General features: G+C 43.0%; 1 protein-coding gene across 1 annotated transcript in view; it reads right to left on the reverse strand.

The window, feature by feature from the left end:
* Positions 1-2,301: 2,301 nt before the first annotated feature.
* The window catches only part of DCBLD1 (discoidin, CUB and LCCL domain containing 1), a 31,139-nt gene continuing 16,728 nt past the window's right edge, over positions 2,302-16,712 (reverse strand). Inside the window, exons 6-14 of the mRNA XM_009289187.2 lie at positions 14,852-14,892; positions 13,353-13,568; positions 12,498-12,628; positions 10,532-10,679; positions 10,326-10,442; positions 8,735-8,825; positions 7,642-7,691; positions 5,833-5,952; positions 2,302-3,323 (exon numbers count right to left, since the gene is read on the reverse strand). Coding sequence (XP_009287462.2) covers positions 2,806-3,323; positions 5,833-5,952; positions 7,642-7,691; positions 8,735-8,825; positions 10,326-10,442; positions 10,532-10,679; positions 12,498-12,628; positions 13,353-13,568; positions 14,852-14,892 — 1,432 coding nt within the window. The 3' untranslated portion in view covers positions 2,302-2,805. The remainder of the gene's footprint in view (positions 3,324-5,832; positions 5,953-7,641; positions 7,692-8,734; positions 8,826-10,325; positions 10,443-10,531; positions 10,680-12,497; positions 12,629-13,352; positions 13,569-14,851; positions 14,893-16,712) is intronic.

The following is a 16,712-nucleotide window of genomic DNA, read 5'->3' on the forward strand; positions in this document are numbered from 1 at the left end:
GGCAAGGTGCAAAGTGAGACCCAACTTTTCATTAGGCTAAAACAGCTGTTTTAAGATGGGTTTGAACAGCAGCAGAAATGGGCACATTCTACCAAGAACCCGTTGACACTTGTAGCATGCTGCAGATGCGCAAAGCATGTGGCGGAGGCATGCAGAAAGTTTATTATAATACAAGCAGTGTCATCCGCTGCCTGGTCCCATTGCACTGCTGCAACGGTGCCTCATTAGGTGGGGAATAGCCCTGATTACTGAACACTGCTTGTTTGTAAAGTGACAAATCAGGCTAATTAGCTGTGTGGGTGGAGTATTGGTTTCAGACTCATCAAGAGGGCATCCTCATCCTTTCCTCAATTATATGCATCCAGCAGCGGGGTTGGGCGCAGATGTCTGTTCATGGGTGCTGCTTCTCTAGAGCTTATGGACAGAAAAGCTGGGCTAAATGGGGCACTGAGAGAATCTTTTTTTAGCCTGTCACTGGGACCGTGAATTGCAGCAGCGCAACTGGCACTTCTGCAGTGTGTAAGGAATGCTTCTTTCTCACCCTGCGGGATATGTGACGAGAGTGGGCGTGCAGCGATGATCAAGTCACCGAGTTAAGTGGCAGGCTTGTGTGACTGATTTACAAATACCAGTGTTCTTTATTTACACAGACATGTAAACAACAGAAGGTAAACAACACTGCCCAGCTCGGTCTAACAAACAGGCTGCTGCTATTTCACTTATGACCTGAGGTGTTTTAGACATTTCACAGAAACTGTATTGACAGCAAACACAGGAAGGCTACGAGGTTACCTTGACTCTCTTCTTTGCACGGGAATCGCATGCACGGTGCAGCAGCGTGAGGGAATGGCACCACTTGAGACCACAAAGCAAGCGTTCGGAAAGAACCCACTAAGAGCTTGCCTTAAGGTCGGATATGGCTGGAGTTAGCAATATTTGCGAGTAGTATCACTGCAACTAGTCTGTACTCTAACAGCACTTTCCACCCAAGGATCTGAAAGCACTTTGCAAACAGACCACAAATCTTTGTTGCATCCTTTGCAAATTATTCCCAGTTTACACGCAAGGAAACGGAGGGCCTTCAGATAGCGACTTTCCCAGAGCTCAGGTTTTACTGGTCTCGTTTCCCAACCTTGTGCTTTAAATATAGCACCATTCTTCCTTCCCAGAAGTATATTGCTTCTTGACATTTTAGGACAAGCTTTTGAATTCAAAGTGACGCTCCAAGCACTGCAGGTAGAAGGGCAGCGGACGGTCCCAGTCACTACCAGAAGCTGTTTCGCTTCAACAACGCCTCTGCTGAAAGAGGAGCCAGCTACTGTGCGATGCATTGCACCCATCCCCATGCTTTTTCAAGTTTGTCTGAAAACAGAATTAAGGGTAACATTAGCTGCAAAAGAAAAACTATTTGAAAACAACTGTGCTAATCTGCTGTCTTGCAAATTTAACTGCAACAGTAAGCCATACACACACAGTGTTTTACTTAGTCGAAGTATTTCAAATAGAAATGTTACACTAAATTTGTAAGACAGAAAAATACCTAGTGGAGCAATGAAGTGTTCAGGAAGTTAGCTGCTTTGTGTCGAGGAACAAATTTCCTTATAGTTTAGCAGCAAAAGCATCAGCTAGGACTTAAACAGGATTTAATTCTCAGCTGTAAATTCACATTTTGGTTCCACTTACACTTCCTGAAAAAAACCAGATTGACAGGTGTTGGGTTTGTTGTTTGGGTTTTTTTTGGTTTTGGGTTTTTTTCCTATTGCTAAGTGATCACCATGGCTTGAACCCAAAACTGGTTTCAGCCTTTCTACCTGTTTCTAACATGAATAGCAAGTTAGACAGGCTCAGCTCATACGCTAGATCAAATTCAAGCACGTATGAAGTGTTCAGGAAGTTAGCTGCTTTGTGTCGAGGAACAAATTTCCTTATAGTTTAGCAGCAAAAGCATCAGCTAGGACTTAAACAGGATTTAATTCTCAGCTGTAAATTCACATTTTGGTTCCACTTACACTTCCTGAAAAAAAACAGATTGACAGGTATTGGGTTTGTTGTTTGGGTTTTTTTTGGTTTTTTGGGTTTTTCCTATTGCTAAGTGATCACCATGGCTTGAACCCAAAACTGGTTTCAGCCTTTCTACCTGTTTCTAACATGAATAGCAAGTTAGACAGGCTCAGCTCATACGCTAGATCAAATTCAAGCACGTGAGAATTGCTGCTAAAAAAGCAGCCGGGAAGGTGGGTTTGAGCACAGTATGTAAATGCTCAGCTGCCTTCTCTTGTGCATGTTATGCTTCAAGTAGTTTTACTTCTTCCGCCCTCCCAGTAAGAACTACAGTGATGCCCTGTATTCAGTTATCATAGGAAAGGAGATGAATTGCCACAACCGTAAGATACATCATTTACAGCTGCCAGTACAACAGCAGGTAAAATAAAAACGGAGAAGGCGGCCTGTTTTTCTTAAATCGGCATTTCTGCAATCCTTTCAATCCCCCAGGTGAAAAGAAAACTTTAGAAATTCTCCTTAAATAAAAACTATGTACAAATTGCACACATTGCAAATGGAGCACTGAGATCAGTTACAGAAAATAAGATGTACAGTCTTCACTGATAACATCTCTCTCGCTATAAACAGTGATAAACAGCATATGCTTTCTTCAGATGTCAGAACCCAGCAAGACTGCAATATTATGTACACAGGGCTTGTTTGCCTTCTGCCTCCCGCAGCAGAGTCCCTCCAAACTCTGTTTTCGCTTCAGAAAGCTGTGCAGCGACGTTCCTGCGCACCGCATCTCTCCCGCTCGGCAGATCACAAGAGAGCTGTCATTGCTGTCTGGCTTATTGGTTTTAGGCAGTCTCTGGGCGTTGAGTAACCCTCGCTCCCGAGGGCATTGGGCTGAGGTTTCTGGTAGTCCGTGCTGTAGCTCACGGAGGTCAGAACACCGTTAACTTTGGGTTTGTCGTATTTTATGACACTCTGGGGTGTCTGATAGTCTCCGTTCCTGGTATCGGTCTTACACGAACTAGAGAAGCTGCCGGCAGAAAGGGAGTGTTTCTGGGATGAGACGACGGGTACGTTGTAGCCGTTTTCAGAGGGAAAATTATTTTCTCTTGCTATGTGCCGCTCTATGATGGGGGTGGCGTATTCGGGCTCTTGGCTGGTCAGGGGCAGAGCATACTCGTGCCGGTTAGCTCTGTGCGGACAGTGATAGTGATTTTCGAACTCTGAACTCCCCCTTCTTCCCTCGTCTTTGGTGTCCATGGGTCGAAAAGTAGATCCTTTCCGTGTTACCATCCCAGTCCCGATCATGAGAGGCTGCTGATAATCTAAAAGGAAGCATGAACTGCTCAATAAGGCACAGATGAATTATTTTTTTTATTCAGTACTTTATGCATTGGTAAGTATTTTATGTTGAAAAACGACTCGGTTATTGTATCAAACGCGTGGTTATCAGGGATGTGAGGAAACCTTGCCCCAATGCCTGTCCTACTAACCTCCTTCAGCAAGCAAGTGTTGCAGAACACGGCAGAAGCTCTTCCACGGAGGAGCTCCAATCTGCCACCCCTTTTCCTACTCCCTCCATCCCTTTCCCCGCCTACCCACACAAATAAATTAACATCATTTCTGGAGTATACTCAAAAGCGCTAAAAAAAAGAGAGAAGTCAACAGAATTTTAGCAATGAACTGGACAAAGGACATTGCATGAAGATCCACAAACGAGAAGTTCTCCAAAACAAGTGTTCCACTTCTGGAATAATTAAAATGCCCAGAGGATTCTTAACGAGCCCGACCAAGTGCCGGCTTTATTTAAAAGGCATCTTGCAGTAGCTGACTGACAAGAAGGATGAAGTTAGATGGAACGGCAGCCAAGAGAGTCAAGGGAAGTGTGAAATGCGCTAAGCCAGCTCAGCACTGCTGCGGGCGCGCGAGGGGGGACGAGCCGTGGGAGGAGAAGTGGGACCGGTGCCGCTGGAGGAACCGGGCAGTCACCCTGGTCAAGGGGGACGGCAGGGATAGAGCTGGGGATGGGCAAATGGCCCGAGCAGGAGCAAGGAGCGAGATGGAGGAAATGTGGCTTCAAGAAGTGCATGTTTGCACCTCTAGTCGAGGCAGATGCCAGGCTGCCGTGTACGAAGGAGATCTGGACTAAAAAGGTTTTAAAAAAAAAAATCCAGTAAAACTATTATGAGAAAATTCAGCGTTCTAACTTTCTCGCTTTGGTGCTAGTGACAATCTCTTACAGATACATACGGTGGCCTGAACAGCTCTAGTAAATGACACTGCTAAAGTATCATGTTTTGACGCAGGCACGAAGAAGTTAGCTCAGTTTCTGTTCTGGCATCGTGGTTCATCTGACATGAGCGTCGAATTCGATCCCATATGTCCTGTGAATCTTTTTGGCAGTTCCTGGCTGCTTCCCAAACTTCAGCATGTAGGGTGAAGGTGTTATGATATTTCACTGAGTAAGTGGTGCAGCTCTTCCCGACATCGCTGCCGCCATCCCCAGCAATCTGCCTCGCTCAAGATGAAGCATCTCGACTTGCTCCCGGCTGCCTTTGAGAACTGGCAGCCGGGAATTCAAAGGGGGGGAATTTCATGTAGCATGTTAACCTCTACGCAAGTTGCATGCCCTCTGCAATTAAATCATTAAATGGCATATTTCTGGGCTGTGGTCATATTTTTATTTCATGTTTCTTATTTTTAAGGAGACTGTAAGTGAAATGGTAAGGATGGGGAGCTGCCTGGCCAGACTGAGGTTTAAGACTTCCCACACACGGCAGGAGGGAAGGATGGGGAGAACAGAGGCTCCCCAGACACGGCCGGGGGAACCATGATTTGTGAGCAACCTTTATTCACTCCCTTTCCTTCATGAAATAAAACTGCTTTATAGGTCTCTGCATATTTATATTGAAAGTTTCTGTAAAGGATTGAAACCATCTTTGAAAGATACCCAGGGCAGCACCATATGGAATTACAGTAACCATCCATTTGTTTTTTAAATTTATTTCTCTGCCAAATACATTGGAGGAATTCTAAGGAATTTCTAAGGTCTGGAGGCTGGAAACAGCAAATTACTCTTTCTGGAGGACTGCTGATCACTGATCCCATGCAATGGCTGATCTCACTAGCCTTTCCAGACAGACTAAACTTAGGCAGGGCTAAGATGTGCTAAGAGGATGAATTAAAAAATCATCCCTTTGGGATGCAAATACTGATGTGGGGATTGGCTCTATCCAAACAGTGACCTGGAGCCAAGGTAGCACAGGAGAGAAGCACTGTGGGGTTTTTTTTTCTTCTCTCTCATCTACCTGCTTCCGCTTCAGGGGGCCTCATCTCCAAAATAGTTCAGGCACCAGGAAAGCTGCACAGGGATCTTAGCACGACTTCCAGCTGGGCATGACATCCCACCGCAAACAGCTAAGTAATTTTCCTATTTGCTCAGCAGCAAGGGGCATTGTTCTATTTCCAGAGACTTTTGTGTTTAAATAGAAACACAAAAATTAGTCAGCAAAGCCAAACTATCCTATCCGAGGCACATTCTTGGACTGCATCCATGCCTGACTGCCTTCCGTGGTTACCTTCAGCTGTAACTATTTCAGAGTCAGGAAATCTTTCCCGAAAACTCCAAGAAAAGATTTCCAAAATAGTGGGTTTTTTTCCACTGATATGTTTAGCTGCTTCACTATACATCTGGGATGAACACAGATAAATCTGTTCCTGGGCCTCACCTTGCATGAGAGCTGGAGCTTGTAACATTGCTGGCCCATCCCTCTCCCTGTTACCTGTTCTGCACGCAGAGTGAAATGAAGGCATCGCAGGGGGAACAATTGTTACCTGCCATGTCACTGGTGACCAGATCTAGTTTTTGTGGTGTCTCCTTCTCATTGTTATAGCTGATGGTAAATTCAGTTGACTGATGTCTGGTGAAGGGCTGCTTGATTTGTTTCCAACAACCTATGATAAAGAAATAAAAATAGAAGGCTTATCAGCAGGTTAAATGCTTACAATCAGACTTATCAGAAAGTTTAATTTTTGGTGTACTCATTGCTGTCAATATATTAAAGTATTTAAAAAGCAAGACTAAAACAGGCTGTTTGTAAAAAAAGAAAAAAAAAAAGAAGAAGAAAGAGAAGAGAGAAAAAAATGAGAAAAAAAAGAGTATTAAAGTATTTAAAAAGCAAGACTAAAACAGGCTGTTTGTAAAAAAAGAAAAAAAAAAAGAAGAAGAAAGCCCCCTAAATACAAAGGGTGAAAGGGAAACAGTGAATCATCAACTGGGATTTCCAAGTGAAAATGAAACTTTATAGAGGATTTTCTTGGCAAGAAGGGTTCAAACTCAGTAGGTGCCTGCACTGATGCCTTAACAAAGTATATCAGTAAAATACCAGCTTTAAATCAGCTACATGTTTTGCCATTGCTTATGTGGCAAAAATAATGCTTAAAATTTCATTTTTTCAGTAGACTAGTATGGCTTCCATTCCCTTGCTATCCGAGCACCTGCACTCATCAACTAATTTGTTCTCACAACATCCTTGTGAAACAGAAAAGAAAAAACCCAGTGTCAGGCACTTGCCTAGAGCCTGCAACAGGAGGTCTGTGGAGAGGTGGGTTCAGTTCCCAGCTTTCTAGGTCCCAAGCCTGGTTCACGAGGGCTTAGGAGCTTGATTTATGAAGCACACACGCAACAAATGAACTGACTGGGTAAGAGGCTATCTCCAATTTCTTGGGATTTGTCCTCATTAGCAAGTGAGAAAGGATTATGATGTGACCTTGAAAAATCCTATCAGCAAATAAGATGTTAAGTACAAATTAATTTTCTAATGAGGGTGAGCTGCAGTGGGTAACAGCATTCCTTTCACTGATGTCGGCACCTGCTGAGGGATGAAATTTCAGAGCTGAGCTATTGCAAGGCACTTGTCAAGAGACGTGTGAATTGCTTAGTGGTTTCTTTTTTTATGGAAAGCCGAGATTCAGAAGAATATTCCTCTATAGAGTTGGCTGGCCAGGAAAAAACAGCTAAACCCCAACTAACTTCCAAGCTGATGGGAGACTCCACTCTAGAAAGCGGTATTGAGCAAGACAAAGCATATATTTCACAGAGGTTTTGCAGGCATCTCCTAAAGCAGAGTCTTCAAGCCAATCCCCTATTCAGATTTTACACATGAAGTGCAATTCAGTATTGTTAGGCTTTATAAATACAGTTCCAACCAGGGAGGGCAGCGAGATGGAAATATTAAAGCCATAAAAAATTATTAGCCCTTGCTCTCTTGGAGAAAGGCAGTTCCCTCTGCTGTGGGGAAAAGAAAAAGAAAGCAGCAATTTTCTGCAAAATAGGTATTTTGGAGGAGGGAAGGAAAGGGGGGGCACCTGGGAGCACTCTTACATGCTAATTTATGCGCTTTGTATAATAGATCTTTTGCTAATTGCCTTTCTGTCATAGAAACCAAATTACATTGTTTCTCAGGGCACTGTGCTAGGATGATACGAGTGGGACTATCATTTGCCGTTTCCCTTGTATGAAGAGGTGAATTTGAACAAGGAAATGTGGAAGCTATTTCATAAGCATTTCATGCTTAGTTGCATAAACCCCTTCCTGTTGGCCCAATGGACAGGACAGGACAAAGCGCATGATTCTCCACTAACCTGATTTCTGAGCACTGGATAATCCATAAGAAAGTCCTTTGGCTTCTCGCCTGCGAGGAGAGGAAAGCATTTATAAACATCTGCACTCACAGCATTTCAGCTTCATGCCTTAGCTCCAGCAGAGAGAGCCTTTGTGTTTAGTGGCTGAGGACGACGCGCCACTTTGAGTTCCTGGAGGCCGGTGTTTACTGGAACATAAGGCATGCAACCCGGGGTTTTGACATTTCGTTTTTCCCCATCTGTATGCAAGTTGAGAGTGCTGGTGTTCAAATTTCTTGTGTCTGGCACTCATCGATTTGATGTGTCCATGTCCGTATGTGTCACTCCAGGTTATGTTTTGGGTCTGCTCTTCTGCATTCTTTGGCTAGTTTATAGATTTACTGGGAATCCAGGGCAGAGCTGGGTACCGCTAGTGATGAAGCAACGTCGCCAGAGCGTTGCTTATACTTCCAAATCCCCATCTGCTGACAGAAGCATTTCCCTGTTCTACATGCAAGGGCAGGTTCATATGAATGGACATCTAGCAGGAACCACAGTTAGCAATGCTTCTTCCAGTCCTCCGACTTGTGAAATGAAGTGGCTTAATTTTAGCTGCTTACCAGTGTACGCCTGCAACTCCTTACAGCTGAGCTCTGCTTTCAGCCCGCTAGGTTAAGTGCTCTAACTTAAGGGTCTGGGAAGCAGAAACACAACAGGAGGGAAATGAAAGAAAATGATCCAGACAGATAGCTCAAATCCTCCCTTCACTGAATTTTAACTTGGCTTTGGTGTGGAGACTATTCCGTCTTCGATTGCTTTACACCTTAGTATTTGTGGGTATATGTAGGCTGAAGAGAACAGCCGGTTACATTGGACTGTAAATTGGGGTGTGCAGTTCTGACCTCCTTCACCTTAGTTTTTGTCCGACTAGGGGGGACGTACAATGAGAAATACCATTTACAAAGACACAACATGAGTTCTACTTAAAAGGAAGACTGCCAAACAGTACCAATTTCCAGCTCCCTGGTAAAGAGGCTCTGGAAAGAGGGCACGTAGTTGGACATGCTAGCTAGGTAGCCACAAATGCCTCCTATGACAAAAGACGGTATCTTACTTTCTTAGGGCTGCACAGATACAGATTCCAGAGAACAGGAACAGACACAGCACGATGAGGACGGGGACAATTATAGCTGTAAGCTTTAAGCCTGCATGAGGAAAAAAAAAGATAAAAGTTAAAAAGGCAAATTACTCTGAGGCTGATAATTTTTACTACAGAGAATTTAGCAAAAGGCAGATAATCTTGCAGGAACACTCCTTGCAAGAGAGCATGAAAATGTAAAACTATAAAACTGCAAGACCGGTCCTCAGCTGTACTTAGTTGCCATGTACCTGTGTGGAACAGTGTTGAGACGAGAGTTAAATATACTTTCTCAAGGCTGACACTTGGCTTAATGTCTATATGCATCCTTACAAAGAGCAGTTCTTTCTTACTACACACTAGGTAACTTTTAAAAAGCCACTTACAACAACTCTGCTTTCAGTCGCTTATAAAACTGCCAAACGAGGCTGCAATTTTACATGCCGAGTATCTGGCTCATGCTGAATTGGTTGAAACATTTCAGTCAAAATAGTTCAAAGATTTCCAGGAGTGGAGCTAGGGAAAAACCTTTTTAGCCCCTGTTAAATTCTAACACAACATGGTTTAGAGCAGGGATTTGGAAATTAGCAGTGGGGTGGCTCTTGTGTCAGGAGCGTGCCATTCGCTGTTCCTACAGACGCTTACCAGGCTGTGAGAATAAGGTGGTGCGTGTGTCCACAGGGTATTTACAATTGAGCAGATGAAATCTCAGTAGATTTCATTTTCAGTGAACATGGATACAATTTATCCATACCACTGCACAGATGAACTGAGCTTGCTCTTGGCAAGAGCAATGCAGTTTCAGAAGAGCTTTTTTTCTTACAGATTGCTTCTTAACAACCAGTTTTTTTACAAAGATATTCCTACAACTATGAGCTACCTAATGGGTAGCAGTGTTTGGTGTGGTGGGTCTGGTAATTCCTGCCCAGCTATGGGTCCACCAAGCAGTCAGTATAAGCAACAAATTTTGTTTGCTTGCTTTTTAAGATCCAAGAAATTAGCTCCACAACATTAAAGGATGAAGATTGCATATTCTGGGCAGAAGTATGAGAATTAAGGTTTTCTGAGCCCCTGTGAACATAGGCATTATGAAATAGTGTTTAATTACCCAACCATGCACTACTATATGTTGCTTATAGCTGGGGACCTGCTCTGGGAGGTGTCATGTTTGCGTAGAGAGAAGGTAACATTTTTGTGAGATCACTGCCTCACGTATTGAAAAAATTATAAAATATAGGAAGAGGGTGAGGAAGAGCTCCTCCACAAAATGCTGATGAGTGCTCAGTGTAGTCCCTTGAGCCACCCACCAAGCATGGCAAATAAACCAGTACGACAGGGAAACCAAAGCCTGATGTTTCACACATCAAGGAAAATTAAGGCTTTCAATCTCTTTCTGTGCCTTAAGACAAAAAGAGCCTATGTTCCTCCCTCTTCCCTCTGTCATTAACCTTTAATAAACTCTGAAGGGAAAAGAAAAGTTTTGATTTGTGAGAAAGTTTAAAGTTCACTCAGGCTGGGCTGAAGACATGGTGCATCCTAGAGAAAATGCAGCGCTAGGTAGTGTTACCCAAGTTAGTTTCTTCCAACGGGATGGGCTCCGTAACAGTCCTGTCTTCTTTTCCAAGGGAGGTTTCTGTGCTCTGACTTGGTTTCTGCCACATTGAATGCGTAAATGAACTATTAGCTGCAAAAGAGAAGGGGGCATCAGTGGCACTGTGGTAGCACAGGGGGCTTTGGAGGCACCATGCCTGGGGAGCGCCGCTTACCCCATACCTTGCATTATTTGACAGCCCATCAGCTCGAGCTTCAATGCTATTCTTTGGTTCCAAGTCTGAGGGATAATTCGCACGTAACGGGCCACTATTGGAGGGATGAAGTTATTGCGTACTATGTCACCAGCGTTGGAGTTGCCTTGGAATACCTGCAACGAAACGTAAGCACGTTGTTTGCTCTGTTCTAAAAGTCTCGTTCTTCAAAGTGCTCCTGACATCCAACTTCAAAGATTTTCATTATCCTAAAACTAATATATTGATAATCTGGGATGCAGCCACAAGATCTTTGGAAATGAGAGTTCTGGAAAGAAATAATCATTTTAGTTCTGACAGATGATCACATTTTTCTGTTAGCTTGGAGAAGAAAGATTATCACTCTGTTTCAATTCTGTGTAATTTCTAGTTAATGTATGCTGGTATAATGCTATCATTTGTGATTTAATAGCACTGCAGCACCCTTACTTGGGCAACAGGGGATAAAAATGTAAAAAGAAAAAACTTGAAGTGAAATATTTCTAGACATTTTGGTAAAATGGTCCGTTTTCTGTACCAAGCTTGAAGAGTGATTATTAACTATGTAGTTGGGTCTCCTTTTCCCTGCACTTTTACAGTATTTCCCAGAATCAGCTCAGCCCATGTGCAGAACAGTAGTCCTTGCAAAATTAGTTCCTGGAGATGCTAGGGGAACTTAAAAGCCTGATGAGATAGGGAAGTGAGCTCAGCATTTCTTAGATAAAATGCCACGCCGCATGGGGTTCGGATGGGACAGGTTTTGTCATGCACCTTAGCTGAAACTAAGATCATATATAATACTTTCATAAGATTATTTGTAAATAACAAGTCATTGTGAAAAACTGCACACCTGCAGATTTTAAATAGCTAGCCTTCACAGTTCAGCCACTACTAGGTTGATTTGTGACTTTTTGGGCCAACACCCCCGAGTTTAACATTTAAGAAATCTTAAGCCAGTTTAACGTTGCGCAGTGAAATTCCTTGCCATACAAGCTAAGAAAATCAGAGCTAGTAGGAAATCTCTCTACAGCTCTACCGAGTTTTTAAAAACTGCTGTCAGGACTGAGGACCAGGTAGAGCCTTATCCTGAGGCAAGCTGAGCTCCCTCAGAAATGATGAGTGAAGGTCTGACTTTGAACACTGTGGGGGCAGAGAGGGTTTTTTTTGTTTGTTCGAAAGGAAACACGAGGTTTTCAGGGGAAAAGGTTATCAGACAAACCTGTGCAGCACATCCTTTGTCTGCAGGGACTAGTTGCACTGCTTTTATCTGTTCGTTGTTAAAGTCACTCAGAGTCTGTGAAAGCTGTTTTGTGGACAGGTATTTTGGTGTAAGAGCATTTATTTTAAGTTCAGTTACATCGATTCTTAACAGACATAGGCTGTGCCCACAGACTTGTGTCAGAAGAGTCCCGCCAGCGAGGGGCGGGGAGCGGTGCCGTCCCTGGTGATAACACAGCCGAGCAGGAGCTTGATCCGCAGGCGCAGCTTCACCAGCAGTGCTGTGCTTTTACCCGAGTCGGTTGTTTCGCTTGTGGGGGGTGGGTTGGCCATGCTGGTGCATCTGAAGCTGACTCTCAGCTCTGCTGGTGCTGTGCCGACCGATGTTTCTGCACTGGTACAGCGTTCCTAGCACGGGCAAGCACTGAGCTGAGCTAAAGACTTGCCCAAACAGCCTGTTGTACAGCTTTAATTACAACGTTTTTTTTCAAAGAAGGATACACACATACACATGCCTCCCTGTGTGTGTCTCACAACTTCAGCAAGCCCTGGATAACTTCCTTGTTTCAACAAGCTCACTATCTACTCCGTGGCCGTAAATTACACTGGTGAAGACAACCCAAGTCTAGACAAGTCTGAAACTCCTAATCTTTCTTGACAGTGAAAGCCTGCCCTTCAATGTCAAGGCAGCGTACGCATTATTGCTCTGTTTTCCTACCCCTCCCACTTTCCCTTACCTTTTCTTCATTGCTCAGAATCCCTTTGTAAGTTCTCCATTTCGAGTTGTTATTTTTATAGTTCATTGTAAATGTCTTTACGTAAAAGTTGAAATTCAGTGTCACGGATCCAGAACCAGTGGTCTTAATCCCTTTTAACAAAATGCAAAATACATTTTCATTTGTTAGGTGTCTCTTTTAAAGGAACATTTTCAAATGCAAACACAGAAGCCGAAACAATTTGGAGAACTTTGCCTTCTAAGTCTTAATTTATTTTTCAAACTGTGTTGGAATTGAGTTTAAAAGTTGGGTGAAGTATGGAAATCAGTTTTAAATTGTGAATTTAGAGCAATGGAATTTTTACCAGAGCCCAAATTAATGACTCCAGAAATGGTAATTGCTTTTTGATATTATGGTCCATATCATGAGTCTTTACAACTTTAGCAGCAACTGTAATTTACATTTTTACAACTTAACCAGGAAGTGGAAACAGGAATTTCTTTCACCTGGACCATTGTTTCAAAGGCTATGACTTTAGTGTTTCTTATTGATTCCAGAACTGCATCATTAATAGATCCTAAGCAATCGTTTATCATCCATCCAGACTCTACTGGTCCCCGTGTAAGTATTTTGTTCTGAGCCTAACAGCATGTTTACAGATCAGGCATGCATGACAGTTGAGTTCAATCCTATATACAAGACCAGTCTTGTAAATAGCCGTGATTTTTTAAATAGGAAAATAATATTCCTCAATGCAGAACATTTCGTTACATTTAATGAAAGAAACATTGCATTGGTGCATTATTAGCTTTTCAGCTGCATTCAGTTTCTTCTCCAGCTGAAACCCCAGCTTCTAATAACCAGATAGTGACATACCCGTTATTCTCTTCTTCTCTCCCAAGTCTATCTCCAACCATTCACGATTGCTGCTGTGGTTAGAGGCCCAAGCCAATCCTGGGGCTTGAAGCCAAGCCTTGTTGGGAGACCACTGGAATAGTTGCCCAAATTCGTTGGTCTCCTCCCAGTAGGAAGATGCAGTAACCTGGGTCTTGGAGAGGAATCCCTCTTCCAGACTTAGAGATTTGTTGCAGCCTAGGAGTCCCCATACAGACAGACAGAAGGAGTTATTTTGTGTTTTCACAGCATATTTTTATATTAGGCTAGCAACATATGAAGACCACCCACAACAGCAAAGTCAGATGTTGCTTAATCTAGTGCTAGCCTGATGCTATCCATTAGCTGTGGTGCATGCCAATCAATTTGTAGTGGATGATCCAGTACCAGAGTGCTGCGGTCCTTCTCCTTTACCAGTTTAACTCCTACGTACATGACACCTTCTAACTACATCTGCTATTTTTGCCATTTTGTTTTTTAATCTCCGCAGTTTTGTCTCATTCTTGTGAAGATGTCTTATATTTTTAAATTTTCCTTCTGAAACATAATATTTATGTTTCGAGATTGGCATTAACTAATTTTGCTGTACAAAACATTTCTCAGATGAAGGCACTGTACTGAAAGGAACACTTTACTGTAAATATTTCATGATTTTCACCTGCAATTAGGGCTAGGAAAGTTACTCATTAGAGAAGCTCCTTAATACTGCTGCCAAGAGGTGATATCATGAAGATAATAGCTGCAGGTAAGTATAACAAACTCCACCAAAGAACCCGCAAAATTTCTGCAGATCAAGGTTCTTCGGAGAAAACAGGCCAGTGGAATAAGGTTTCAGTGAAGTTAAAAATAATTCCCTGGCAGTTTCAAAGGCCTATACATGCTCTACAGTTTTCAGTGGAATAGTAAATGATTTTATCTCGGATGACTGAAATATAATTCAAATGAACGAGCGCGAACTTTTCCCCCCTCTTTGCTATGTTTTATGCAAATGAACAGCTTGACAGATTAAAGACGCTTTTGCATCTTGGAAAGTCATAAACAAAAACTCGTTCCGTATCAATGCAATGTAAATATATTTTCATTCCTCTCTATGCTTTCATTCTCTTCTTGTATAACGAAGACAGAATTTGTAAATGTCTGAAGAAAAACTGCTTTCATTTTCTGCCACCTAAAGTACATAAAAATGGGATTATCTGATTGCCATTTTTCATATGCTGGCACCAGAAATGTAACAGCAGAATACTATTTCTGTTTCTCCTCTATGCGCGTATGACCTATTCCTATTCTGTGTTTTTTTCTAGCTCACTTCACATCCCTTCAACTTTTTTATTCAACTTGCCAATTTTAAAAAATGGCTGTCTGAAAATATCCTTCCTAGACACAGCCTGACATTCTCCTGATTACTTTTCAAAACTTTTACAGAAAATACTTAAATAAAAAGGTAAAATTTGAATAGCTAAAAATAAAGCCATTGTTCTTACCATTTGAAGTAAATATAAACCGCTTATCTGACAGCGAGCCACTGTAAGAAAAGAAAAAGGTAATTCAGCCTTTCAGGAGGCGGTCACGGGAACGCTGAGATACGGTTTCAAAATCACTGCTTATCTAGCAAAATATCTCGCCAGATAGCCGCTTGCTTTGCTGGCTGGTTACCGACCCACTCGGTAGGGGGGTATGCACTCTTGTGCATCTCTCACCGTTTTTTAATGGGTTTGAGCATTTGTTATGCTTTAAGTGACTCCCCATCCCTTCAGCCTGTTACTCTTGCTGCGTGCTTCTGCTTTTCTCCTCTGCACAGGCCCTGCACCGCTGTGGGAAAGCTTACCCCTTCTGCTCCTCAGACCAGCAACACAAGAGCATTCAGAAGAGCCAGGGATGGGAAAGCTAACAGGGCCTGGAGCTCCTGGCCGTGACTGCTCCCGCACCGGGCCCAGGCCTCTTCTCACCTACAGTAGCTTAAATTAGAGAAACTTCACTGCAATCAATGACTTTCTATTAGTCCAAGTCCACATCTAGTTTGAAGAAAATCCAGCCTTAAGCACTGTGGAACAGTTACGCTTGATGGTGACTAAACCACGTCAGCTCTGACCGTTCCTACTTTGGCTACAGGTGTATCACAGCCAGACTGAATGAAAACTACTCCTTGTTTTAATCTGAGTTGGAACCTGTTCTGTTACAACCACGACCAACAGCTCCCATCAGGAATGGTTCTTTTTGCTCCGTTAACAGGACCACATCTATGGCTGCCCTTTTCTTCCTCCTTCTGACATGAACAGCTTTGCTTCAGGAGAAAAGTCATTTCTTGGGCCGCTCCATACAACCCTGCACAATGCAGGACAAGATAAAATCACCACTGTAAGGGAAAGCTGAGCTTTCCTTGGCCTCCCATGGAGCCACTTTCTGTTTCCCAGTGAGATGCCCCTGAGGTTTCATTCCAGAAGCGATGACTGACTGGCTGCCTAATAAAAATAAAAGCCCGGCTTTTAACATGAAATTAGTTTGGATTTCTTGAAAAGCTGACCCCCTCAACGTCGCTTTGATTAGCCGCATGCATCACTTGCCCCTTTTGAAAAGCCTTGGCCAGCTTGACTGAGCAGTAAAACAACTTCTACACTTAAACGTCAACACAGCTCCCTTTCAGGCTGCCCTTTGTTGTTGGCCGGGAAAATTTCCCCCCAGGTACTGTCTGTGGGCTAACAGCGGTGCGCAGGGCTGTATGTTTTGAGAGCGCTGCAAACGGGGAATAGGAAAGTGGTTGCACGTCAAGGTCAATAAAAACACTGCTTCTTTTTGTCACTGAGGGAAAAGTAATGACCACAGGCAAATGAAGCCCTTCAGAGATGACGGAGAGCACTGGGAGGGAGCTGATTTATTTGGGCGTGTAGGCGGTAGAGTAGCTGGAAGGAAAAAGCCGAGCTCTCCCTCCCACACCTTCCCCCCCAGGCAATCCTCAGGGGCGATCAGATGTGCTCTGCTCGTTGCAAACCAGTTTGACGTTACAGCCAAAACAATTTTTGCTTTCTTAGTGAATACAAAGCAATCCATTTCAAGAGGAAAGAAGAAAATAAAAACCCATGGTGATCAGTAAAACCTACTCAAAACAGAAATCACAGCGCTCCTCGAATACTTATTTATGAGATAATGCTTTGTAATAAAAAAGTCACCGAGATCCCTTTCAAACAGAGGTCTGCAATTTTAGCAGAGAAAGGGAGGAGGTTAGCGTTTCTGAGGTCTATAAAGCTATGAAAGCAAGCTGAAATATTTCTGCTATAATTCTGCAAGTCACTGAAGAGGACAAACTAATTCAGTAAGTGGTAATTCATCAGTTTCCTAATGTGACAG

The sequence above is a fragment of the Aptenodytes forsteri genome, unplaced genomic scaffold, assembly GCF_000699145.1.
Source record: "Aptenodytes forsteri isolate BGI_AS27 unplaced genomic scaffold, ASM69914v1 Scaffold217, whole genome shotgun sequence".
In the NCBI taxonomy this organism is placed as follows: domain Eukaryota; kingdom Metazoa; phylum Chordata; class Aves; order Sphenisciformes; family Spheniscidae; genus Aptenodytes; species Aptenodytes forsteri.